Below are 27,730 nucleotides of genomic sequence, written 5' to 3'. Positions count from 1 at the left end.
AAGATACAGATGCAATGAAACGCCAGGACACCTGCACCCCGATGTTTCTAGCAGCAATGTCCACAATAGCCAAACTGTGGAAGGAGCCTCGGTGTCCATCAACAGATGAATGGATAAAGATGATGTGGTTTATGTATACAATGGAATATTACTCAGCCATTAGAAATGACAAATACCCACCATTTGCTTCGACGTGGATGGAACTGGAGGGTATTATGCTGAGTGAAATAAGTCAATCGGAGAAGGACAAACATTATATGGTCTCATTCATTTGGGGAATATAAAAAATAGTGAAAGGGAATAAAGGGGAAAGGAGAAAAAATAAGTGGGAAATATCAGAAAGGGTGACAGAACATGAAAGACTCCTAACTCTGGGAAATGAACTAGGGGTGGTGGAAGGGACAGTGGGTGGGCGGTGGGGGTGACTGGGTGGCGGGCACTGAGGTGGGCACTTGACGAGATGAGCACTGGGTGTTATTCTGTATGTTGGCAAATTGAACACCAATAAAAAATAAATTTATTTAAAAAAAGGAAAAGAGAGGAAGAAGGAGAAGAGAGGGAGGAGGAGGATAGAGAATCATCATCAGATGCAAATTCTAGAACTAAAAATATCTGGAAAAATAAGTAATAGAGCAAAATATAGATGAGAGCAAAGAGACAGTGAACTTAAGGCAGATCAATATAAATGATCCAATCTGAAGGAAAGAGAGATATTTTTTTTTAACATAACAGGGCCTCAGAGATCTATGCGATGACATCAACATGCATGTAATTGGAGTCCCAGAAGGAGAGGGAAGGTACAAGACAATGGGGAAGAATATCTGGAGAAATAAAGGCCAACAATTCCCCAAGTTTGGAGAGAGACAAATTTATAGCTCCAAGAAGTTCAGCCAAACCCAAGCAGAATAAATGCAAAGAAAACCATACCTTAGAGTCAAACTCCTCCAAAAGAGAGTGAAAAAGATGACCCGGGAAGCAGTAACAGATAGAATACAATGGAACAATGATTTGAAGTGCAAAGGACTTGTCATCAGAAACTGTGGGGACCAGTTGACAATGAGATGACATTTTTAAAGCGCTGAAAGAAAACAGTCACCAACACAGAATTCTGTAACCAGCAAAAATACTTCTCAAGTATGAAAATGAATTAAAGAAATTTTCAGGTAAAATGAAATGAGGAGAAGGTATGACCAGCAGATCTACACACCAAGAAATGCTCCACTGGAAACAGGTCCTCAGGAGGGATAGGAGAGTATCAGATACGGCAAACGTTTGGCAAATGTAAGAGACTTTCTTCCCTCCTCCTTCCTTTAAAATATATAAGATTATTTGAAGCAAATATTATAACACTGTCATGTGGCATTTATAATACATGTAACCATTACATGAAGACAGCATAAAATACAATGGGAATTGATGGACTATTTCAGTCATATGCTTTCTACATCTTCTATCAAGTGGTACAATATTAATTCTAAGTAGTTTGTAAAATTTTAGGTAGGTTATAATCTCTATTGCAACCACTGAAATAATGTAAAGAAGTTTATAGCTAAAAACCAAGAGGACTTAAAATGGAATTCTAAAAATATATAAATAATTTAAAAGAAAGCAAAAAAAAAAGGGGGGAACAGGGGAATGAAAACAAAGAGGACAAATCAAATGGTAGACACAGAACCAACCATTTCAGTAATTACATCAAATGTCTATAAGGACTAAAAACTCCAAATAAAAGGCAGAAATTATCAGAATAATTCAAAAAACCAATACCCAACTATATGCAGTATACAAGATACATACTTTAAATCCATAGCAGTGTCAAGGCCTGAGTTTGATTTTGTTTTTGTTTTTTAACCATGCTGACAGTTTGATTGCTGTATGGCTGCCCCTCCCCTCTGAATGTTTAAATCAGATATTTCATTTTTTCCAGAAAGACCAGCCATTCCTGGTCATCTAAGTGGTTCTACTTCAGCATCAGGGGGTCATCCTCCTCCCACCACCCTGACACCCCAAGTAATGAGGAACAGGAAGTATGTCAACATGTAAATTAATGGGCACAGGGCTGTAAGTTTGTTAAGTTTATTTACAAAACAGGAGGCTGGCCCTGTGAATAGTTTTCCCTGAGAGGATTGAAAGCGACCCCTGGAAGTGTGCCATGCAGCAGCCCTTGCCCCATTACTTTGTGGCTGGCGTTATAAAGGACAGAAAGGCCTTGTCAAGGCTGTGTGCAACAAGACACCCCCTCCCCCCCACCAGGCATCTCTTCAGCCAAACTCATCAAATTTGGTGGATTCCCAAAGCACAGAGGCTCCCCCCTCAGGCAGCACCCCCACCTCACATTCTGACAGAAACAGAATCCTCTTTCAGCTCCACCCTCCTCACCCCTCCAACCAATAGCTGAACACTTGAGCACTCCCTCCCTCTCACAGGCATATACCTCTTCAGCTGTTCTGTGGTCACCTCCTCCTCGTGAGGCCTCGACAGCTCCAGAAGCCCAGCAAGGATACTTGGCAAAGTATCCTCCTGCTTAGCTCCAAAGTCTCCCGGTAGCTACTGTGGTACCCTTAACTGGTGGATGAATTCTCTGAGCTCACCGAGGGTACAGTATGTCTGGGGCAATGCTGGCCTCTGTTTTCACCTTATGCATACAGGTAAAGGCAGGTGCCAGCCCTCAGCACTCACAGTTTGCAGTCTTGAGACAGGAAGATCAGCGACATCACCATGACTCAGGGAGGACCCAGCAGAAGCTGGGAGATGCAGCCAGGCTAAGCTATCGCCAGAGATCCTGCTGATCTTCCCTGGTCCTCCTACTCAGCTAGGCTGAGTAAGTGTTTTCAACAGATAGGGCAAGTGGGGCAATAATCAACTGTTCCACGGTCACATTGCCATATACTCTCTGAACTTGAATCTGGCTTCTCGCAGGGCACGAAGTCCAAGTAGAGCCTGGATATTTGAAATAAGCACACCTATGTGAGCTACTTTAGTTTTCTCTCCTGAACCCACCCCCTCCCCACCAACCACCCGCTCTGCAGGGACAGGCTGAGGAAAAGATACCTCCAGAGGTTGCATAGTTTTCTTCTTCAACATGTGAGCCAGAGGAATGTGGAAAGGGGATCAGAACCACTGGAATGAATGCCTGCCAAGGTTCCCAGCCTTCTTGCAGGAAAACACTTTCATGGCACAATCTCTTTTTAAAGAGATGCTTTATTGCTGCAACTAGATACCCCATGTATAACACAAACAACCCCTCGAGAGAATTATTCAAGTGTTAATACTGAGAAACAGTGAACACACACAAAAGGATACAAAACCAGATAAACATTCAGATAACTAGAAACTTTCCAAGTTAAGCAAATCTTCAAATGTGAAGTGCCTTTTAGAAACTACACCACACATGCCAGTGTAAATTTGGTTTTTATTAACAATCAGCTCTCTATAAACATTGCATCTAAATAGGTAAATAGCTGCACAACGTAATTACTTCCAAAACAAAGATAAATGCTTTTATTTCCCTATGTTCCTGTCTTTCCTTGGGCTAGAGAGGGAAGCTACATATTTCAAATCAGATTCAAAAGGGAAAATATTCAGAAAGTGTCTCTGCGTTAGGCCAAACGCACAGCATTGTGGACCTTACCCCTGCTGTTCCCAGGCCTCCTCATGCCCTGCAGCCAACCCACCAGGCAGCAGAAGCAGCTCCAATTGGGCAGGCTCGACCTGAGACTCTTGAACTGGCCCACCGCCTGGGGCCTGCATGTCTGGAACCAGGTAGGGCACACCAGAAAGGCTGAAAACTAGACCCAGAAGACTGAAAAGAGTGGGAATGAGGCAGAAAAGGAGGAGAGAGTAGAGGCCCAGAACCCGGATGAGATCTTTGATAGTTTTCAGGCTTTCCTAAAATCAACTCAGACATAAAAATCAAATTCCTGCTGACAGCCAAAGTCAAAAGCGATAGAGCCAAACTAAATTTGAGGGAGTAGAGGCCAAATCAGAGAGGGCTGGCTGGCCACACCCCTGATGCCACTTCCCTCTCCCCCTTGCTAGTCCCCAAGTACCAGCCCTCCTGCCCCTGAGACCCCCAGGTTATCCCACATTTCTGGTTCAGCCAAGTGTTGTCCTCCCACCAAAGCCACATGCAGAATGAGGGGAAACAGGAATAAATAGCCCCTAAAGAACTAGAAGGCAAGCTGCTGCAGACTAAAGGAACACTGGGCAAATCCGCTGCCCTCACTAGATGGCAGCACAGCACCACCTTTCCAGAGCTTCTGGCTTCCCAGGTCAGTCTCTGGGTGGTAGAGATTAGAGCTAGAACTAAGAATGGGGTCAGAGGTGCTCAACTAGAATCTGTGAGAGAAGAGGAAGGCAAGGGGGAATCTATGTGCCATCCCAAGAGAGGAAAAAAGGATGTGGGATGGACTGTCCTGGGACAGAAGGCTTTTTTTAGGAGCTTGGTGGAAGTGATGAGATGGCATTAGGCCTTCCTGAAAAAAAAAGAGGATTTCATGTGAGAATTTGGTCAGGCACAGAAGCAACACAGCGGTCATGGCTATAAAGGCACCTTTGCCATTAGGGGGTGCCAGCCATGACAGGTGGGCTGCCCAGAGGCTATTCCTACCTAAGCACACTTTCCTCTCTGAGCAGAAAGTCTCAGTGACTTTCAAGTCCAGTATGAAGGGTTCCATCACGGAGAGGAGAAGAAATCCGACTTAAAAATCTATCCCGCTCCTCAGATGACTACTCATCTGCTCTAAGGTGGCAGGGACAAGGGCCCTTGGCTGGGCAGCTCCCAAGGGGCACAGACAGGCCGGCTCCAGGACTCGGCTCCCCTGAGGGACAGTGTGTAGTTGCTTGGCATCACCAGCCTGAGAAGGGGTGTGGGTAATCGCACTTTGGGGCACAGTGGACACAGGCACAGACTGGATGCAGCCTGGGAGATGGAGAGAGAGAGCAGGCTGACCTATTTTCAGGGGCTGGCCATGGCTGGACGGTGCCTGTCCAGCCTGAAGAAGGCCACAGTGGAGCAGCATCTTAGACCAGGATCTGTGATGCCAATGAACCAGACCCTGGATGGGAAGAGCTGGCAGGGCCAGGCCTGCTATCACGTGCCCTCTCCCAGAGCTCAGACACACTTCAGCCCTCCTGGCTTTCAAAACAAACCATAGCACTTCCACTCTAAAAGGCCAAAGGGATCATCTTGTGTTTGCTTCATCCTCTTAACAGGAGAGGTGAGGCACCGAAGGCTCAGAGGACTGAGGGCAGGACCCCCAGGCATCCTTCCCCTTAGAGGAGGCTCTACAGATGCAGAGTTGCCTGGGGAGTAAGTATCTGGGCATACTTATGTCACACTACAGACCTTCCTGGCCTATCTTCCTGGAGTTGATTCCTATTTACCTGGCGAAGTGAAACTGATTTTTAAAAACAGACTTTTTAAAGGGACAAAGGCCATTTGATGGTAGTGACTTTGGTTTTGTTTGTTTTATGAAAATGGTACAGGAGATAATCCCTGATGTCAGAACAAACTGATCATAAGCATCCTCTCTGTCTGGTCCAGTTAAGGCGATAAACGGGTAGACCTGTGGCTAGGGAGCAGTGACACAGTGGGCCATGGCAGTTTGCTGCTCACTCCTGGCCTCTGTCCCAGAGCCAGCCTGTATATCTCTGTGCCCTGGCCAGTGATCTACAGAACCTCCTCAGGAGCAGAAGCTGTCCAATGTGGCTGGTGCCAGGAGCACCCACAGCGTACACGCTCCAGACCAGGGCAGCACATGCTTACTCTTTTGAGGAAGCCAGCACACACTGGAGAGGTTTGTCCATAAAGAAATCAGTTTTAAATATTCAGTTTTGTTCTAATTACTCACTTCCTTCCTTTCATTTAGATCTTACAAAATCTTCTTTTTCAGTGTTGACCAAAAAGAAATGTTTGGGGCAGACCCATGACATAAAGACTTGTCATAAAATAGGCTTGAAACCACAGGCATTATACTCAAATTACCATCTGGCATCCACTGATTCCCATGAAGTGTTAGGAAAAAGCCTTACACCTGTTTGTCCTGCTTTACAGCCAAGAGTCCTTTTTTATGGACACAGAGTAAATGTCAGGTTTCTTAGAATATATAAGGCAAAAAGGGTTTTAGATCTATTGTAATGTAAAAGAGATAATGAAAGAAAGGCTTCTAAATGAGACATTCTTTTAAATGTCAATCCTACTGGACACACATATTACAAAATAAAGATTTTCTTTTTGTAAAGTGCTGTTTGCTTAGTGAATCACTCACCACCACACACAGAGCACCACAGCCTTGTCTGCTCAGGAGAACTGTCTATGGCGGCATCGGCAGGGAGCTCATCTCCCCAGGCTATTCTCAGTAAGGACAGAAATCCTCTCATCATGGCTAGACATTCCCAAACACTTAGCTCCAGGATGAGGACTGCTGCCAACTAGGAGAGACCGGCCATTGAAGCCTGGGTGCCACCCTGCTCCTGCTCTTCCCTCAGGTTTGGCATTTTATTCTTTCGTTCTGCTCAAGGTTTCATGGGCCAGAACCCAGCCAGCAACCCATCATGGTGTCATGGAGACTTCCCTTCCCATGGAAATGCTGGCAGAAGTGGAACCCAGCCATGTACAGCCAATGTGAGGGCTTTCCAGGAGATTCACTAAGGAGGGTTTAGAAAAAGAGAAGCCATTAAAACAGTCACCTGCCCAGTCTATGCTATTAAAGTACATAAGAAAAGGTACACAATTGGCAGTAAACAATTTCCTTCAGCTTTTCTTTGATGTCCAGGAAAACGACACTCTCCACAAAATCAGACATGAACGATTTCTGTTCCAGTGTCTTCAGGTTCTGTCCAACAAGAAGAGTTTGTGTCGGAATGGCAGATTCCATGTCCATCTTTATTTTCAAAGTTGGGTTCTGTTAGTGCAGAGTTTTCAAAAATACTCTTTTTGCTTGTTTCTGGACAGTTCTGAACATAGATTACTCTGTTATAAGCCTTGAGTCTCTTCCATAATTGTATGTACACTTTGCACTGAACGTACATAAAAAGAAGTCCGCCAGTAAAGCCAATGGCCACAACCACCAGTTTAGTCCAAAAGGGCCACTCTAGGATTCCTGGAAGGGTAAAAACCTGGTTAGTCTATCAGTAGACCTAATTTAAGATCTGAAGTAAATAAAACACAACTTTTGACCTTCCCACAACCAATGGATTCTTTGCTCATCAAAAAGGATGCTTGGTACCTCTTAATTGATGCCCCTGTCCCAGAAACTGAGACGTTTGAAATCTGACTTAAAAACCAAACAGCAATAACACCCCAATCCTATGACCCCAGTGTGTTATCCAGGATCTCCACACTGAGGTCATCTTTCATAATGAGCACGTACCTGTTGCCTGTCCATGTTTGATCTCCTCAGTGGTTCGGTCAATGAGCACATACAAGGACCAGACCACACAGGTGATGGCGATGACATGGAATGTCACTGAGCACATTATCTTCCTGCGCTCACTAGCCGTCATCTGCAACTTCTCCCACTGGAAAGACAATATGCAGAGCATGAGGTGCAGAACCCAGATGTAAAGGGCTATAATGGGGGTGAGAGCATTACAGATAGGTAAGATTGGCTTTTTCTCCCTTCTCCTTTTCCTAAACTACATGAATTTTCCCAAACACCAGAAGTCATTTTCCTTAAGCCATTTGGCTTCAAGCAAGTACCAGCCACTGGTACTCTGTCAACAGCCAAACTTTTTATGCAATGCAAAGAAGCTGGGATCAAGACAAGCTATGAACCACAAACAGAAATCAATCCTCTTGTCTGCTTATTCTTGCAGGCAGACATCCAATGGCTAGCTAAAGGACTCTATAGTTTCAGTCCTGATGAAAAAAGCATGTTGGTCTTGACCCAGGAGGCACACGAGAACTTCCTGCCTTGTGGACTGGCATGGGCAGGGAAAAGAGGGTTGATGACGCCACAACACACAGCAGATGGGTCACACTACATCGTGAAGGTGATGACAGAAGGCGCTCTTTGGTCCTTTGCTACTTTGGCAGCACCAGCTTGAAACTGATGCTAAGAGTTCCTGGTGTAAGCAAGCTGTGCCAGTCCCATCTCTTCTAGGAGCTCATTAATTTACTCCAAATAGCCAGATTATCTTTTTCACTTACTGTTTTCCAAGTCAGAAGAAAAAATATAAGGGTAGAGAAAAAGAACAAAGTGCAAACACTCTGCATGTCCTTGGCCAGCCCTAGTCATAGCCTCTTTCCAGATGGTTCTATGCAGAACAAGCTGAAAGTAGAGCCTCATGGATTATCTACACTAGTCAAAGTCTCACTTGACAGATCAGCACAGAGTAGGTATCTGATAAATTACATGGTCTTTATGGGGCAAAACATTTGTAAGTAGTTTACATCTGCCTTCTCCAACACCCAGAATGCTTTCTGCTATGGTTTTATATAGTATACCTTCTTGTAGCTTCCCTCCTAAAATGCCCCCTCTGCTCCCTGATCTATTTCCTAAGATATACTCAGTCCACGCCTTTCACACTGCCCTGAAAGGCTCACCCTCACCTTTTTGGTGTATACTTTTCTATACAATCTGATCTCTCTAAACTCACTTTACACCAAATCCTACTGGTCCTTCAAGAACGGCTTTAACACCCAAATATTCTGTGACACTACCACCACTTCACCTCCCCAGTGCTACAGCCCACAGCCGATGCTTCCTCCTCTGAATATCTGAAGTGCTCTGCCACCACTTAATCTAGCATCAACTTGGCATTGTCATGTGTTGTGGTTTGATCATGTGACTCTCCTTGGATATACATATCGTAATTCTCGAGATAAGAACAAGTCTTATTCTTCCCAACAAAACCTTATGTGCTTGGCATATACAGAAACACGTTAAGCAATTTACACAGGAGGCACTTACCAGATGAAGCTCTGCTCAGAGTGGGCAGTGACATGGGGCCTGAAGACAGGAGCATTTCACATAAGGCCTGTGGTGCACCCTCCCCCTACTGACTGGCAAATACTTATCACAAGTATCGATCAAATAAATTTACTATGTTACTCTGTGCTTCGTGCTGGGGAGAGATATTAATGTCTAATAACATACATTCCTCATCAAAGGCAAGACATGAACAGTTAAACGTATAAAGTTAAATGCTGACTAAGACATCGCAAAATGGTCTGTGGTCAAGGGCCAAATGACTGACCCGGACAAGCAAGCAGTCTTAGTCTGATGGAAAAATACATTAGGACTGAAGGGTCAGTAAGAGCTTCTTCCTGAGAGGAAGGAGCAGGAAATAAGACACGGAAATGAGGACTTTTGTAGCACAAATATGCACCCGTGCCCACTTCTCATAGACAGGAGTGGAAATGAGCTATGGCTTCATCCCAGGCCAATGAGTTAACTCTACCGGGGGCTCTCATTTCAAAGAGGTGAGAGCACTTCCGAATGCATCCTTGCACATACTTTTCTCAAAGGCTTCAGCTTGATCTCCATGATGAACTCGTACTTGCAGAGCTCACAGCAGCGTGTGTCAGAGCTCTTGATCCACTGCTGCAGGCAGGTCTGGTGCACAAAGTGGAGGCTCCCTGTGCAGCGGCAGGGGGTGATCAAGGGGCTCTCTTCATCCCCTTCACAGTGGCAGATCCTGCAGTGAAAGGAGAGCCAGTCATTACCAGGAGAGCCACATGACAGGGGAGGGTCAGTCCCTCCAGTGGAAACTTTCAGCAACAAACATCACAGAAATGACTACAAGCACAGAAACAGACAAACACGGATGCGAACAATTACTACTAAAACTAAAAACTTCTAGCTTACCACACCAAATTGGAAAGTCTGGATGGCATTTGGCATCAGAAAGGAAAATATGATGTAAGAAATCACAAAGCAGTCATTTTTGGTAAGATTTAAGAACTTCACTGAAAGCTGAATCTAAGGCAACATGGAAGCATCTTTCAGAACATGTTAAAATAATTAGAAGAAAAAATTCTGTGTAAAACAAAGCCAGCACTCTACCTTCCAAAGATACCAGTGCCTTAAAAAGATGATGAATTTGCTTTTTAGCTATAATCACTCACTTCACCTTCGCACACCACAGCTACACATTTCTGTCCTCCCTCAGAGGGTAAACAGAGAAAATACAGGGCTTCTCCTGGATCTAAAATCCCCATTATAAGGTGCTATTACCTTCTTTTTTGAGGGAGTAAGAATTTTAAATCATTCATGATTTCTAAGGGTGTATGCAAGGGGATATAGCTACTAACCTCAAGGAACTCAACAGATTTTTGAGAAATGGAGGGTCTTTTCCAGCAGCTGGACAACAGGTAGGGACACCTGGCCTGAAAGGAGCTGGCCCCGGGCCCTAGCCAGACCCTGGCCAGGCTCATAGCTCTTTGTTTCTGTGAGAGGGTTTCTGATCCAACTGTTAGAAATGGTAACAGCTGGCCCAGAGGAGAGGTGCCCAGGGAAAGGCAAGAATAGGAAAAGCTTGGGCATGGTGACAAAAAGTGAATGCGGAAAGATTCTGGAGACTAGACGAGGATGCTGCACACGGGAAGACAAAGGTGGGAAGTGGAGTCAGGACCTAGACAGAGGTGGCCGCATCCAAGTTAAAAAGAAGGAAGAAAGATGCCGCTGAAGGCCGGCCTCTTCCCATGCATATTGTGTTGCAATCGGAACAAAGGGTTTAAAAATGAGGCTGGAAGGGGCAGCTGATGCTTAAAATCTAGATCATCAAGCTGGAAAACTGGAGATAGTATTTTCTTTCTTCCAATTTCCTTATGCAAGGCCTACTTATTTTTGGTTGAGAAGAGTCAGCTTTGCCTTTAATATGTGTAGCTTCTTCCTCTTTTATCATCTGTAAAACTATTTGGGACCCATCTCATAAAAATTGGTTTTTCTAATGATATCAATACTCCATTCTTCTGGAGAAAACTATTAACCCACAATTGTCTACCAATCACCCATTAGTTCATTTTCCTGAAACTTCACATATTAAAGCAAGATGAGGCCACTGAGGTGTGGGGAGCAGAGCTGGCCAGAATCGTGGTTCTTGGCAAACCAACCTGCAGGCATCCCCTGACGTGGACACAGGAGAGACAGGGGGGCATTTTTCAGAGGGGGGAGAAGGACAATCCAGGTCACTGTCCTTCTCTACTGAGCAGAGGGGTGCCCGCAGGACCTTGCTCCTCCACTTTGCAGATGTGCTCTCCTCAAAGACATCATCATCTCCCATCTCATCAGAGCAGAAGCCTGTGCTCCCTGCCAGCCCACTGGAGGACTCAGCGGTGTGCAGGTGGGTGGCACAGCTCTCCAGCTCGGGGAGCCCATGTGGGCCACTGGCGCTGGAGCCGCGCGAGAGCAAGAACAGGCACTGGAGCAGGCGCCGGCTCCTAGACATGGTTTCACCATCTGTTTTCTCTTCCAAAAGAGGGATGTGCGTGCCCCCCTTGCCAGCTTCCATCTCTGAGGCAGTTGAACAATTGGCAGAAAGGAATGAAACACAAGACTGTTTGGAACTGCCAAGAGTTTTGCAATGCAGTTCTCTTTTTTCCTTCTGATGGAACCTGTTAACTCTTAGACCTGGATCTTGAGGAAGTATCAGTTTCCCTTCGGACCAAGTTCTTTCCACATAGTCAAAACTTCCCACAGTATCCTGGGCCTTCTCACCCACATCGTTTAGGGATTTCGAGCACTTTAGTGTTCTTCTGGCTTTGGTGCTGTCAGCAGACTTCAAGGCTGGGGCCCGTTCTGAACCTCGGGAATTTCTCTTGGACAATGTGTCTTTACAGATAACTGTCACAGTGAGTCCTTGTGTCAGAGAACTCTGGCACTGAGGAGCTTTCAAGACAACAGCAGACTGCACGGGACTTTGGTGACAACACTCAGAACACACCGTACTGGCACTGCACGCAGAGAACAGTGGGAGAAAAGCACAGAAAGTCAAATGATCTTAAAAGAGAACGGACACCAAAGTGAAGTGGTGAGACCCATGTGGGTGACCGGGTGAGCGCATAGCACATGAAACTGAGCCAGCTGTTGACAGCTGAGGCATACTGTAAGTAAGCGGATGGAAAACCCAGAACCTGCACAAACTAGCGCTTACTTCCCGGATGTCACATGACCCAGCACCGCAGGTGAAACAGAGCGTTACCTGCAGATGTCCTGATTGGATGGCGTGACAGAAGCGCGAGAGAAGGCGGATGCCGGAGCCGACGCCAATGAAGAACCCCCAGCCTGCAACGACACACCGCCAGTCAGTTTCAGGGGAATGAGCAAAGGGGATGGTGAATGCCATCTCCTTCCAAATGACTATGGGCAAAGAAGCCAGAACGCCTGCTATGTCCCACTGCTCACTGAATAACACACATTTAAAGTCCTGATGCACAGAGGCAAAACAAATCAAACAGCACTCTTTGCTTCTATGTGGGTAAAAGTGTAGTCAAGAAATATTTGAGACTCTAGAGCAGCAATACCAATCTCCTGCAGATTCACTGATCCTTTATTTCCTGAGCATCTAATTAAAAGTTCATATGTAAGTCAAAAATCAAGTACTACACAGGAGGCACCTGCTTGGCTCAGTTGGTAGAGCTGCAACTCTTGATCTCAGGCTCATTAAGTTCAAGCCCCACATTGGACGTGGAGCCTACTTAAAAAAAAAGAAAGAGGGGCAACCCGGGTGGCTCAGGGTTTTAGCACTGCCTTCAGCCCAGGGCATGATCCTGGAGTCCCAGGATCGAGTCCCATGTCGGGCTCCCTGCATGGAGCCTGCTTCTCCCTCTGCCTGTGTCTCTGCCTCTCTCTCTCTGTGTCTCTCATGAATAAATAAATAAAATCTTTAAAAAAAAATAAAGAAAAAGAAACCAAGTACCAGATGGTATATGCAAATGCCAAAGAAATGTGAGCTGCTGTCCCTGCCAGTGCTTACCTTCCTCACCTGGCAGTCTTTAACCTGGTCCCAGAGGTAATCCTAATCAGGGTGGCTGGATGTTTCTCCTACTCACCTCACACTGGGCCCATGAAACCTTGCTACCCTGCCAGAACTCTACACACAAAAGGGAGACTAGCTGACCACAGGGTCACCAATCCATGGCTCAACCTGGGGCCCCGGAGAGAGCTGAGCACATTATATTCCCAAGAGTTCTAATCATGGGATTGTGAATTAAGAAAAATAATCAAGAAAATTTAAATTTGAAAGAATGTGAAGTCAAAGGTCATGACACAGGGCAGAGGGTCTGAGAGGTTATAAACAAGCCAAAATGAGAAAAGAGCTCTTGGAGGGTGAGGAAGTACCACAGTGGACAAAGAAGTGGAAGGAGAAACAGGAACAAGGAGTGTACCTGAGCTGAGGAAGCAGAACCATTGCTAGGGGGTCCCCCAGCCTCCCACTCCATCCTCTGTGGGGTGCTTGCTAAGCCTTCTCTAGACACAGATTCCTGAGTTCCCATGGGCCTAGGAGCACCATGCATATTCATATAAATGCATTCCCCCCTCCTGAGGCAGTCAGCCTGATTAAGCATCTGTCCCACACAACCTAAACAGTCACATGAAAACAGCACCAGAGGCTGTTATCAAGAGCAAGGCTACATTACCTCCCTTCCTTCCCCAGGCCCACACAAGAGGCCTTCAGCCCTGCTCCTGGATTTGAGGGAGCCCCACAATTCCTGGATGAGGCCTAGCCCCCACTCTTCCTAAGTGTCATCCCCAGGGCATGCTCTCATCCTGGCATTCAAGCTACAGGACCTCTGCCATGGGCCAGCCACCAAGACCAGCAGCACCACTGTCCAGAAGCTCTCCCCATCTGCCCTCTCCAGCAAACACATCCATCTGGGGAGAGCTAGGCCTGGCAGTCTGATTGAGGGCTTCAATGGACCACTCTTCCTGCTCCCCAGCAGGAGAACTCAACATCACTTTAAATCTAGCTCAACCTGAAACCTGGTCCAAGAAGTTACACGCTATCACATTGCATGTGTATGCTAAAATCACATGGTAGTACTCAACTAGCGCATCTTCTGAGTCACCAAAGAATCCACATATTCTAACTGAATGTGGAAAATATTCAGTGTCCTGGGAGGAGGTAAGTCTCATGAGGTCAGGAAGTTGAAATAAAAAGAAAATGGCTTCTCACTCCTGTCCTGAATTCAAGTGTCCCACATCAAAAAGGGAAGTCTAGGGATGCCTGGGTGGCTCAGTGGTTGAGTTCTGCCTTCGGCTGAGGGTGTGATCCCTGGATCTGGCTCCTTGCAGGGAGCCTGCTTCTCCCTCTCCCTGTCTCTGCCTCTTTCTCTCTCTCTGATGAATAAATAAATAAAAATCTTAAAAAAAAAAATAAGGGAGGGGGGAAGTCTGGGGTAATGATCACATCATCATTCGCCCAGAACAGGGGAGTACTTGGGAGGCAGGAGGGAAGAGCCTCAGGGCAGAACAAGCCCTGCACCAAGGAAGGAGCTGCAGTCCACACATACAACAGGGCGGGGAATCATTTTCCCATGAATTTCATGTCTCAGGTGGACCCCTGGGAACTCATACTGTCATGTGTGTACTTGCAGTAAAGCATCATGCCTGTGAGCTGGTGGCAGCAGTCCCAAGTCTCTGATCTGCTTATTCAGAAAAAAAGGAATAGTCTCAGCATCCTCAGTCTGTGTCCCTGGGCTCATGTCATCCTCTCCAATTCCACAAAAATATCATGAGACACTTGCAGCAGGTAACATCCAAGCTTCAACAAGCCTCCCAATTTTCTCTTCTTATTAAATCATGAGGATATTTTTTAAATCTACTTTCTGTTGTTTTATATAAATACAAACCAACAAATGCCTTATCCTGGCTGACTCCTTCTCCAGTAAGAATGAGAAACGAACATGATTTGTGAGGCCATCACAGATCTCATAAGAGGCTCCTGCTGTTTCCAGATAAAGGGGAGCCCATGTTGAAATTCAGGACCAGTCCACATGTAAAATGATCACCAAAGCATAGCATCAATAATTTTAAAGAGCTTAACTTGTTGCTGGCATCAAGCAGGGTAAAATCTGTCAACCTACCAATGAGGATTGAAACAACTGGACTGATCATCCACAGCAAGGACAAAACGAAGCCTACAAATACAGTTCAAATACAGTGCCAGGGTCCAGTTGGGGAAGTCAAGCTAAGTCAGGAGCCAGCAGTCCCCTCTCAGAGGCTTGGCACACTGGACAGCTCTCCCATTCATCCTGAGGGCAGAGGGCAGGTGGCGCAGGGCAGGCTACAGGCCAGCAGTACCGGCCTTAGGGGAAAAGGAGAGTGCCCTCCCTCCTCTACGAGATGAGGCCACACAGGACTGTTGCTGATAAAAGGATGTGTAAATGTCCACAATGAGAAAATTCATGTATGTCGAAAAAACTAAAGTCCTATGTTCCTGAAGTTCTTTGTTGGTTCTCAAACAAGAGACTTCCTGGTCATGAAAAGGAATGAAAAGTAATCTCACTACAAAAAAATGTTTGTAAAAATCCCCTCTTGTTAAGATGTCATAATCAATTATGCAAACAAACCTCTGGATTCCATCTAGGCCTAAATCCTAGATGATTTTATTTCTTAGGAATGACAATTTTAGAGAATTTGTCTTGCAGTACTCAAGTCACTTAGTGGTTGTTTTTCCTATCAGATTTACTGTTTTCAATTATTTTAGCAAGGCTGCCAAAAACAACCAAATGAAAACTTTCCATCTACTCTGTAGAAGCTGACATTTCCTTTTGTGAGAACTCACTGCCATTGAAAGGGCTATCATAACAGGCTCATCAAGTCCATTTCTCATTCCATGCCAGGAACTTACCAATTTCACATCAGAGGGACTTACTCACTACAGGACACCAGCGTACCTTCCTCAACTCTCCTTTTGCTTCAATTCCTTCCCTTGCTTTCTAACCTTTGTGTGTGTGTGTGTGTTAGAAGGAACTTTATTGGGTGTCGGGGGTTCAGATGAGATCCATGAGGATGTCGTCCTCCATGACGCTGGGCTGCAGGCCCGGCTGGGGATCCGGGCCCCGGGGACCCCTGCTCAGCAGCATCTGACCTGGCAGCAGAGCTCTCGGGGGAAACTGTGTGGGCCAGGACCAAGCAGGTGGTGGGTGCAGGAGGGGGGGCCCCAGCTGGGGTTGCCCCAGGCCCTGGTGTGGTGGCAACAGTGCTGGAGCCCCTGATGGCTGGAGGTGGTGGAGGGAAGCCTGGGGTGGGGGCACCCCAGTCTGAGGCGGAGGTGGGTTGAGGAGGATGTTACTTCTCAACCACATTCCCTACTACCACCCTCTTCCCATCCCTCCTTCTCTGCTGTAAATCCTCAGTGGGTCTTCTTTTCATTATGGACAATGTTACTTTTAAACATCTGGGGTCTCGTGTCCCTAACAAAAGTGAATACACCCATCTGATTTACATCAACAGGGCCACAAGAAATGGTTTGCTTTTAAGCCAGAAGCAATTTGAAGATGGACTGGATAAGGAGGGGAAGAGACAAGCAACCTCAAACTTGATAGAAAAAAATGGGGAAAGGAAGTACAGATGGCTCTTAAAACATGAAAAGATGCTTAACCTCTCTTACAATGAAAATACAAATTAAAACTACATTGCAGTATACCTGTTGTTGTTTTTTTAATTACCTAATACCCGTGTCGGCAAAAGTGTGGGAAAACAGCCATGCTTATACACTGCTGGTAGAAAAGCAAATTGCTTAACTCCGTAAGATGGCAATTTGGCAATTGCTCTCTAAATTACAATGCACATTCACTTTGTTACAGGAATTCTTTCAGGAATTCATCCTCACACCTATGCACAAATAGGTTTGTTCAGCACTGTTTGTGGGAGAAATTGCTTGGCATAACTTCAGTGCCCATGGGCCTGAGGTTGACTGAGTCAATACTGGCACATTGATAGTACAACACTGGGTAGTCATTAAAAGAAGGGAAAGGTACTGTTATGCCCCATACTGGGGACACGGAGGGAACAGGCAGAGGGGAGAGCCATGCTATGTGTGCTGGCCCACATGGAAGAGTACACACTTCAAGGCTCCTAATAGTGATTTGTTTCCTCTGAAACATGGAAAGAGATCAGGGACCCTGGGCAGGAGAAACAAGTACTTCAATGGAGACCCTTCCCAACCATTATACCACTTTTACCATGAACACTTATTTCCTAATGACAAATTCATTTTTAAAATAACATGTAAGTAAGTCAGTCGGAGAAGGACAAACATTATATGTTCTCATTCATTTGGGGAATATAAATAATAGTGAAAGGGAATATAAGGGAAGGGAGAAGAAATGTGTGGGAAATATCAGAAAGGGAGACAGAACGTAAAGACTGCTAACTCTGGGAAACGAACTAGGGGTGGTGGAAGGGGAGGAGGGCGGGGGGTGGGGGTGAATGGGTGACGGGCACTGGGGGTTATTCTGTATGTTGGTAAATTGAACACCAATAAAAAATAAATTAAAAAAAAATAAAATAAAATAACATGTGATTAAAAGTTTAAGAAATAAAATAAAACTACAGAAGCACAACCAACTGTTTTGATTTTCCAACTCTGGGAAAAATCAGTGAAGAAACTAATTTACTGAGTCATTATCTACATTTTTATTTATTTTTTTTTCTTTTTATTTTAATTTATTTTTTATTGGTGTTCAATTTACTAACATACAGAATAACCTCCAGTGCCCGTCACCCATTCACTCCCACCCCCCGCCCTAGTTCGTTTCCCAGAGTTAGCAGTCTTTATATTCTGTCTCCCTTTCTGATATTGCCCACACATTTCTTCTCCCTTCCCTTATATTCCCTTTCACTATTATTTATATTCCCCAAATGAATGAGAACATATAATGTTTGTCCTTCTCCGACTGACTTACTTCACTCAGCATAATACCCTCCAGTTCCATCCACGTTGAAGCAAATGGTGGGTATTTATCTACATTTTTAAAAAATGAAATAAAATAGAAGATGTCAGAAAGCATCTGACATCCTATGGATTAAGTCTTTTGGAGGTATTTTTTTTTCAGTTGTGTTTGTGAATAAACTTTCAATGTAAAAACTATTTCTTACCAACAATCAGTCAAAATAATTCAAAAGTCATTACAGTATTGTATTTCTAATGAATACAAAATATCAAAATAATAATAAGAAGATGGCTTAAGAGAGCATTTGACATCATCAGCACAGAGGTTTCAGAGGTGACAGTCTGACAGTGCCCAAGCCAGAAGGGCTTTTCTCTCTAAGGACAGTGTTTCCACCTATATTAGATTTCTACTACTGTGTAATAAAGTACCACAAGCTTAGTGGCTTAAAACTACACAAATTTTTAATCTGACACACTGTGTGATGAGGTCCTCTGCTCAGGGTCTCTCTTCTTTCCAAAAGCTCCAGGGAAGAATATACTTCCACATTCACACAGATGGTTGGCAGGTGCAGTTCCTTGCAGGCTGTGAGGCAGGGGCCACCTGCATTCCTCATCAATCCCTCCCCATTCTCAAGCCCACTCTTATTTCTCTGTCTTCTTCTGCCACCAGTTAGAGAAAGTGCTCTGCTTTTAAAAGCTCATGTGATTACATTCATACAACATAATATGATGGGAACAATGCCTCATCATATACACAGGTTCTGGGCATCATAGTGGGGTACTTTAGAAATGGTGCTTACCAGACCACCTGACATTTACTTACTGCTCAGTACATTACTTAATGCTACTGCTATCCCAAACCAAGAGATAATAATCTGCTCCTTACTGCCAGCTCAGCAGGCCTGACTTCACAGAAATAAAGCCAAATAAAGTCTAACTTGGTGTTTAGATGCTGCAATACAGACTGAGATTGCATTTCAGCAAACTTTCTGCTTAGTACAGAAGTTGCTCTGTGGAAAAAAAAAATGCTTCCTTATGAGAGACTCTGATTTCTATAAATAACCAGTTGTATTCAACTTCAATAATGAGCTACAATTGAAGGAGAGGCCAGTTCTGTGGCTGCTCTGATAAATACATGTTGACTCTTGATGAAGGGCTGTGCCAAGAACATGCTTTCACAATGGCAATTAATTAAAACTGACCATTAAGAAAGTAAATATAGGATATATACAATATAGGATTCATGGAGGAGAGTGTACAATAAAAACTACTGAATTCTCAAATGAGGTCCATTATAAATGACTCCCAGCATTGCCTAGCAAATAGTGCTAACACTGAATTCTTTTCTATGGTGGCCTTTTAGAGAGAATTAGAATTATGTGAATAATAATATATCCCCAGCACAATGAGGGGCATATATCACAGCACTGTTAGAGACAAAGCAGTAACTGAAGGGACCTTTTCATAGCTCATTTTCCAAAGCAGGCTTTTAGCTATTGCTGGAAACCTTACAAATATAGCTGGTTTTCAAGAAATTACATTGAAGGCAATGATTTCTGAGCAAAGATAGCTTCACATTCCCAGAAAGTACAAGCGTAAACATAAAAAGACCCAAAATCATGGTGTTGGGTCACCCAGCACTCCACACTCCCTTGTTCCTTCTGGGTAATGCTCCATACTCCATCCAGCATGACCAACCCCTCCTCAGATTTCTCCTCAAAAGGGGCATTTCACTATCCTTGTAACCCTGTTCTTTTCTTTCATAGCACTTATCAAGGTTTATAAAAAAATGTTTCCAGGTTTCTGGAATAATATGCTAACTCGGAATCTGCTGTTTAGCCTAGCCTGGTACACAGTAGGTATTAAAGGAAGAGCTGTTTAATGAATAAAAAACAAGTGCACTCTGGAATGACTGCCTATTCATAGGTGTAAAACAGGTTCTCAAACTTGTTGGTCTCAGGACCCCTATATGCTTTAAAAAATTACTGAGGCCCCCAAAGAGCTTGTGTTTATGTGGGTTACATCAACCAATCTTTACTATATTAGAAAACTTTAAAAGGGGCACCTAGGTGACTTAGTTAAGTGTCCAACTCCTGATTTCAGTTCAGGTAATGATCTCAGCGTCATTAGATTGAGCCCCGAGTCTGGCTTCACACTGGGTGTGAATCTTGCTTAAGATTCTCTCTTTCCCTCTCCCTCCCTCCCTCCTCCTCCCATACTCGTTTTTGTTGTTGTTGTTATCCTCTCTCTCTCTAGAAAAGAAAGGTTAAAACACAATGTTACCAGCACATATTCCACTAGTGTTGGAGAAAAGATGCCATCTCACATGCTACACAGCCCCTGGAAGCTCCATTGTACACTCATGAGAGAGTAAGAGTGAAAAAAGGCAATTAAATCATCTGCTAGTATTATTATGCAACTGGTTTTAACCTTGCCCCTTCCCCCTCAAGACTATGCAAAACCAAATTTTGAAAACCACTGGCCTAAAGCTTTAGCCAAAAACTAAATTGTAAGCAGTCAGAAGAAAAAAATATATAGAAATATGGTCAATCTCTGCAAAAGGTGAGCCAAACAGTACAACAGCACCCATGGCACTCCATCAGAATCCAAAGTGAGGCTACACCATGTTCGTGATGCCACTCAACTTCTCCAAGTCATTCCCCTGTTTCTGCCACAGGAAAGTATCTTATCTTTGGGATAGATGTTTTCTTCAAATTAAGAAAGGCATATTTTGGCTTATACTTTACCTATAAGTCTGAGCAACTTAAGTCTGTCACCGGTCAATTTTTTATTCCAGAAACACAGAGAAGCAGACATTGGTCTTGACAACCATACCACAGCCTGTGAACCCCCCTCCTAAGGCTGTATTTACATCTACACATGACATTCTACTATAAGTCATTCCTATCTAATGGCAGCAATCACTAGAAAATATTCACGAGATCTAGGAGTGCCAAAGCTTAAATTCACTCAGATTTGCTTGCCAAACTAGCATAGCAATAATTTTAAGGGCTTGTTAAACAGGTCTAGTCTGACTTGTTCCCGGAAATACCTGATTAACCAGAGGCACATATACTCATGGTATCTAAATAAAATTATTTCTATTCTAAGCTATTCTAAAATATTCTACTAGGTACCAGTCTTAGCAAATGTCAGAGTCTAGTAAGACTAACTGCCTGGCTATAAAAAGGACGGTACCCATGCAGCAGTTTTCATGATGTACGTCTAGCTCACCACTACCATCTCCTTCTAAGTGCTACCAATCATGAACTTGCTCGAGAAATTGTATCACCTGGACCAAGACTAATTCTCAGGATCCATGAAAAAACTTCCCTTGAGGTAAACTAATAACCATGTCTGTGTGCTATGAGAGGCTTGAGCAGAGGCTCTAGAAAGTCCAGCCCCAACAATGAGCCTGGCCTAAACATATTCCTGGTGCCTAAAAAAATTCCAGTGGGACTGAGTGAGTTCAAGTATCCCCAGGGAATGGCAACCCTCCTCTAAGGAATTTTAGGCTAATATACAGTAATCCTCACTACAATGCCCCTGGCACCCAGGAATTGGGCAGCTATGACGGGTCATCATTCTCAGTACATCTGCCTTTCATTTCTACTTACTATTTTGGATTTCTCAGAGATGTGACAACTGGTTTCATACAATTTAAAAAAAAAAAAACATTTCATTTATTTATTCATGAGAGGCACAGACAGAGAGGCAGAGACATCGGCAGAGAAGCAGGCTCTCTGCAGGGAGCCCAATAAGGGACTTGATCCCAAGACCCTGGGATCACCACCTGAGCCGAAGGTAAACACTCAAACACTGAGCCACCCAGGTGCCCCAGTTTTCTACAATTTAATTCCATCCTGGTTGGCTCCTTTTCACTGTTTATGTCCTGCTTTAAGTAGCCCCTCCTCTGCCACAACTTCCCCAAGATGCCCTTCTAAAATCTGGTTCCTTGTCATGCTCCACCTCAGCCCCATGTCTTCTACCTTCATAATAATTCTCTCCATCTGCCCATGTTTTCTGAAGGTCTGCTTACCCATCTCTTCCCTGGTTCAGCTTTCAGAGCACAGTGAAATCTGAACTCATGTTAATCCTTGTATATGCTGCACTGGACCCCCTTGTCTATGTTACAGATGAGGATAAATCATGCCAAGAATATCTTGTGCCAAGCAATGAGAGAGCCTTTAGGTGGAGGCAACTGTGATATGGTTCCCCTGAATTGGGGAGCATACCACCTCACTCTGATCACCTGAGTTCATGCTGAGGCTGTGCACAGTACCTCACTGCATTCCTTTCATCAGCCCAAGCTCCAAATTATCCTGGGAGTGACAGCCACCTGACAGCCAGATGTGGCACATCATACGCCTGCTGCAGAGACACGTTCCTCTCCCCCTCTTCTCTCCACCACATAGCCTCCCAAATGCCCTTGTCTGTCTGAGTGCTAGTTCACAAAGAGCAAAATCAGGAGCCATGGTGGGTGACAGAGTCAGAGTTCAGGTGACATAACAAAGAACATTATTTCTGACAGCTATGTTTTGATTTCACATCAAAAAACTAGCAAATTGAAAATGTGATCTCAGATGTCATACAGGGATAAAAAATTCTCACTGCAAACAAATTTAATTAAGTAGAGTAAGTCAGTTGAAAGAAAATGATGCAAGAGCAGCATGGGTAGTGCGTAGGGTGAGGGTTGGGTATAGATGGCTGCTGTCGGGGGAACACTGCTGGCTCGCAGGATCAAGGACCCCTCAGCAGGACAAAGGTCAAGGTGGGGCTACATGGAGTTGCGTTCAAATGCCCGTCTTTGTGAGGTCTCATCACACCTCAGCTTCTCTAGGCATTCAGTCACCAGAACAGGTCTTTTCCAGAGGGCAATTCTGCTACTTCTTTAAAAAAATAATAAAGGATTGGCCACATATTGCTACAATATCATCATAAACCATGGTAAGTGCTTTAAATGATGAGTGTCCCTGTGGCTAGGACCAGATCACCTCAGATTTGGAACATCAAAGTAGAAGTTTGAATCTTATTCTAAATGCAATAAGAAGCCACTGAAGGCTTAAAAAGAGAAACATCAGGATACTATTTACCTGGTTGCTGGGGTGGAGGCTGATTTGGGAGGTTGCAAGAATGTAGGCAGATTCTTGGAAAGCTACTGCAGTAGTCTAGGAGGCTTGGGCCCAGGACATGGCTGTGACGATGGAGAGGAACAATGGGATAGATATAAAGTGTCTTACACAACACAATGCAAACATTCACTCCACAATCATGTACTGAGCTGCTCCAGAGCTACGGTCTATCCTTGGCTCTGAATATTTATGAGTAAACAAAACACAGCCCTAACTTCATGGAACTTATTTGTGGGGTGAAGGGGCACCAGAAAAAAATTAATAAAAACTTAAGGAGTGCTCTGTTGAAATACAACAGGAAAAGGTGACCACTTAGGTGATTAGGATGGATCACTAGAATGAGGTGACAAATTTCAGGAAAACTTGCACTTCTAATAGACTCTCAATAAATGATAGATACCCTCTTAATGTCATTACCATTAATACAAAACAAAGTACTGGCTGAAGATTTTGCAATCAAAACTGCTTAAATGTTCTATTCTTCCTTAATTTAACTCTCCAAGAGGATAGCACCTGGATGCCCATTTTAAAGACAGATGAGCCATCTAGCATCCTTTCACACATCCCATCTAACCTGTCTGCTTATTTCTTTGAAAGGGGAGTGTGGTTTTTGAGGCCACAACAAAACATGGGGAGCCTCCAACAAATATTGAATGAAACACCCCATCCCTCTATAACAAAATCTAGATGGAACACTAGAAGACAGATAGAAGGTTCATTTTTACCTGCTCTCAACCTCTAACTTCATGGAACGTCAGTTACCAGGAAGTGGTAAGCTGCAGGAGCATAATGCACACTGGCCACAAACCAACACACTGAACCCAGTTGGCAGCTGAGTAAGCAGAAAGTCTCCCCAGAGAGACAATGGTGATTTCAGGGAGCGTAAAACATGTTTGGGCTCTAACCTTTTTTTGCATCTTCTATCTCAAAGGTACAAAGCATCTGCTTAATTATGTCTACGACACAGAAGACACAGCTTTATGTGCCATGGCCTAAAGTGGCCTCAAACGACAGGCTCATTTTATAAATGTTGCAAGAAAGAACTGCATTCTCAAAAACAAAATTATCTTTCATAGCAGTCCTCCCCTCCCAGAGGCCGGCCCACAGAACTGTTCATGCCTAACAACTAACTCTATATAACACAACTTTCTTATTACAGCGGGGTACATTCTGCAACAAAATTTCATGCTGCCGGTTCAGTGGAAGTAATGTGTGTACAACACAACACAACACAACACAACACCCCACTCCTGAGATTTCCCTCTAGGCCCAGTTCAGGGAGCAGGAATTCCTGCTTTGAAAATAGAAGACACCAATCTTCTTGGCACAACTCTGTGGCAGGAAGCTTTGAGGCTTTCATGGTTACCCTGTTTCTAAAAGTGTTAAAAGTGTGAAGCTAAAATTGCTTTTTTAGAAAACTCCAACCTTGCCCACAGGAAAGCACCCCGTCATTGGCCACGTTTGTTTCCCTCATCATTTTATGCTGGTACCCAGCTCCATGCCTGGTACAAAGAACACACAATAAAAACGTATGCAAGAAGGAAGAAAGGAAAGGGCAGGGGTTTTAGTAGATGTCTTAATTTCCACCCCAGGTGATATTTAATGTATATAGCCCTGTCTTTTATCAGTAATAATAATAGCTGTCATCAAGGACTACCATGCCCCAATCAACCTAAGATCAGCAGGGTTCAACAAATTTTGACTACAGTTAGTTCACTGATTAACTGCAAAATGAGGGAACAGCCTTAGGGTTCCTTGCAAACATTATCCCCAAGATTCACAACAACCCTAAATGTTGTTATTCTCTAATTTTATTCATCAGGAAATTAAAGTTCAAAGAAGCATCCTTCCTCAGAGTTACATGGTTAGTAAAACATTGTCCATTTAACCCCAAAACTATCACAGAGCAATTCAGAATATCACAACCCAACCTGCACCAAGTCCATATGATGTTTCCTATAGATACTGTAAGCCAGTAATTTACAAGCTTTAAAAAAAAAAAAAAAAAAAAAAACTAGAGGAAGAAACTTTCCTTCAAGTAAAATCTTACTAAAATCATAAACAAACATACATTTGAGGCACAGGGTGATGCCCTCCTTCAGAACTGCTGCCACCATTAGGGCAAGGCAATGAGTGTTACTACATGCTTTTAAAATGATTAATTCAACTTAACCAGACAATGCCATATGGATCTGCATCTTCTCATTTTTCTCAATTCTTAAATGTTGGACTGCTCTTCAAATGGGGGTAGGGCAAATTGGCCATTTAACTCAGACAGTAATGATGTATACCACTACACAGTTCTATTAACCCCTAGCTGAATGAACAGCAAAAGGAAAGAAATGGAGGTTGAAACAGGAGGGATTATTTGTTGAAAGGTATTTATTTGAGACGATCAAAGCCTAGGTTTTGAAAGACTGTTCGGAGGGGGGTAGGGGGGTAGGAGGGTCAGATCAGGAATGTACCAAAGAACAACCTAAATGACCTTCAAAGTCATACTGAGCACTATGGACTTTTCTTTTTATGCAAAATTAAGTGGATGGATGATATGGTGAGATCAGAAATATGTCCAGGAACAGACTGATTGTCTCAAAGGATTTGATAGATTCTACTTTTAGTTAGGGAAAAAAAAAAAAAAAGGTGATACAGATGAGAGTATCTGCATAGTTTGTAAATTAAAATGACACATCATATAGCTATTTATTTCTGAGTACTTAGGAGGCCTGAGACAGCAGAGCAGGTTATGTTCAGATCTGTTCAGATCTTCCTGTTGGGATCTGTGTCAATGTTTGGCCAGCTGACATAGACATGGAGAGAAGGCCCATCTCTGCAAGGAACCTACATGGACATACTGCATGATGGACAACAGGTTGGCTGGAGCCCATGTCCAGGCTGAGAAATGAGCAGTGCATGCAAATACGTTTGTCTGCTGCCTCCCGGGTCACCCATAGCAGCTATTATGCTCCTGACAGGCTAGTCGAGTGACTACACCACAGGAGTGTCAGGTGCTGTTGCATGGCCAATTCACTCTCTCAGCCCTCATTTTCCTAGCCATCTTCCAGCTGGAGGTAGCTCTGTGATCCAGTTCTGGTCAGTGAAGTGTAAGCAGAAGTCAGGCAGCTGGGTGGGGATTCTGGGAAAGCTTTTTGCCTTCCTGCTGAAAAGGGTCACTCACAGCTGACAGACCCCTCCACTGTTCATCATTCTTCTTATTCCTGCCAAGGCCATAGCCACGGTACCTAGAGGTCCAGCTCCCATCTTGAAACCATGAGGTACTAAAGCATGAGGATAACAATGTGCTAAGGATGGTGGCAGAGAGAGGACAGAAAGTGCCTGAGTCCCTGACAACACCTGAGTAACTGCATCAGCCTTGAACCATCTACCTCCAGACATACTTTGTCATCAGAACCACATAAATCCATAATTATTTAGGCCACCAGAGTTGGCTTTTTATTAGTCAGTCAAATGCATTCCTGAGGGGAGAGATGCTCTAGTGACTGAAATTTTTTTAACCTGAGAGTAAATGATTTCTACTGGAAGAAATAGGGTTTTCTCCCATTAGTCATTAACCTCAATATACACTCAAAACTGCCTCACTAGAAAAACATAGCTGCCATGCACCTTGTTATATAGTCCTAGAGCAGATTAAAGAACTGTATCAATAACTTTGCGTCATAAAACGAAAAGTGTATAAAACATGGAAGATAGAAGAAACCAAACCCCAAACTATGAATATAACATACTTCACTGGCACTCTACCTTAGAAATGTTACTTGAATGACTCATGGAATGTCCCAAAGTCTTCTCATTCTGCAAGAAAATCAAAGAAGTGTTAAATATCAAGAAAATCAAACAGGTGATTAAATTGTGCAGAGAACAATTAATTGTAACAATCCTACTGACAATCATTCCCTCAACTAGAATTTGCTAAGTGCAAACTACTATGTACTAGCAAAAATGAATAAAATAGTAGTTCTTGCCTTAAAAGAACATAATAAGAACAGGAATTTGGAATTAACTAAAAATGAAAGGGCTATAAATATCTTAAGACACATTCAAATGGAGGTTCAGAGGCGAAAAACTCCATGTTCAGCTTTATCACTCCGTAATGTGAGGAGCCATGGTAGGATCAAGGACCAGAAAGTGGGATAGCTGATCCCACCCAGGTCATTTGGCTATCAAAGTGTTAGGTACTCAACAGGGACATCCCATAGCTCACATCTATTACCTCAAGCCTGTTTCTTTAGTCACAAAGTCTTTTTTTTTTTTTAAAAAAAAAAAACCTTTTTTAAAAATTTTTATTTATTTATGATAGTCACAGAGAGAGAAAGAGAGAGAGAGCGAGAGAGAGGCAGAGACACAGGCAGAGGGAGAAGCAGGCTCCATGCACCGGGAGCCCAACGTGGGATTCGATCCCGGGTCTCCAGGATCGCGCCCTGGGCCAAAGGCAGGCGCCAAACCGCTGCGCCACCCAGGGATCCCCAAGTCACAAAGTCTTATATCAAATTCCCTCAAGCCTGTTTCTTTAGTCACAAAGTCTTATATCAAATTCTTCCACTTTAATATCTCTCAATCTCCAATCTCCACTCCTCAACCCCACCCCCTAACATGGTTGGACTTCAGCAAGCAACACAGTATCCCCAAGGGAGGCTGGAGCCACTTACACCACCCCCATCCCCTGTACCAGCAAGGGCATCTTTACTAGGGCATGTCTGACTGTGAGCCACCAGTGTAGTAGGCCTCCCCCCTAGAGG

General features: G+C 44.0%; 1 protein-coding gene across 7 annotated transcripts in view; it reads right to left on the bottom strand.

Moving 5' to 3' along the window:
- Positions 1-3,392: 3,392 nt before the first annotated feature.
- MARCHF8 (membrane associated ring-CH-type finger 8) overlaps positions 3,393-27,730 on the bottom strand; it is a 157,979-nt gene continuing 133,641 nt past the window's right edge. For 6 of the 7 annotated variants that reach the window (XM_025466393.3, XM_025466392.3, XM_025466391.3 and 3 more), the window contains 6 exons: positions 26,736-26,786; positions 12,148-12,230; positions 11,060-11,899; positions 9,462-9,642; positions 7,374-7,521; positions 3,393-7,103 (listed from right to left, as the gene is read on the bottom strand). In XM_025466393.3, coding sequence (XP_025322178.1) covers positions 6,799-7,103; positions 7,374-7,521; positions 9,462-9,642; positions 11,060-11,899; positions 12,148-12,230; positions 26,736-26,786 — 1,608 coding nt within the window. In that variant the 3' untranslated portion in view covers positions 3,393-6,798. The remainder of the gene's footprint in view (positions 7,104-7,373; positions 7,522-9,461; positions 9,643-11,059; positions 11,900-12,147; positions 12,231-26,735; positions 26,787-27,730) is intronic. The other variant, XM_025466399.3, reaches the window with a different exon arrangement.

The sequence above is a fragment of the Canis lupus genome, chromosome 28 (genome assembly GCF_003254725.2).
Source record: "Canis lupus dingo isolate Sandy chromosome 28, ASM325472v2, whole genome shotgun sequence".
NCBI lineage: Eukaryota > Metazoa > Chordata > Mammalia > Carnivora > Canidae > Canis > Canis lupus.
This window is presented reverse-complemented; position numbering and strand designations above follow the sequence as displayed.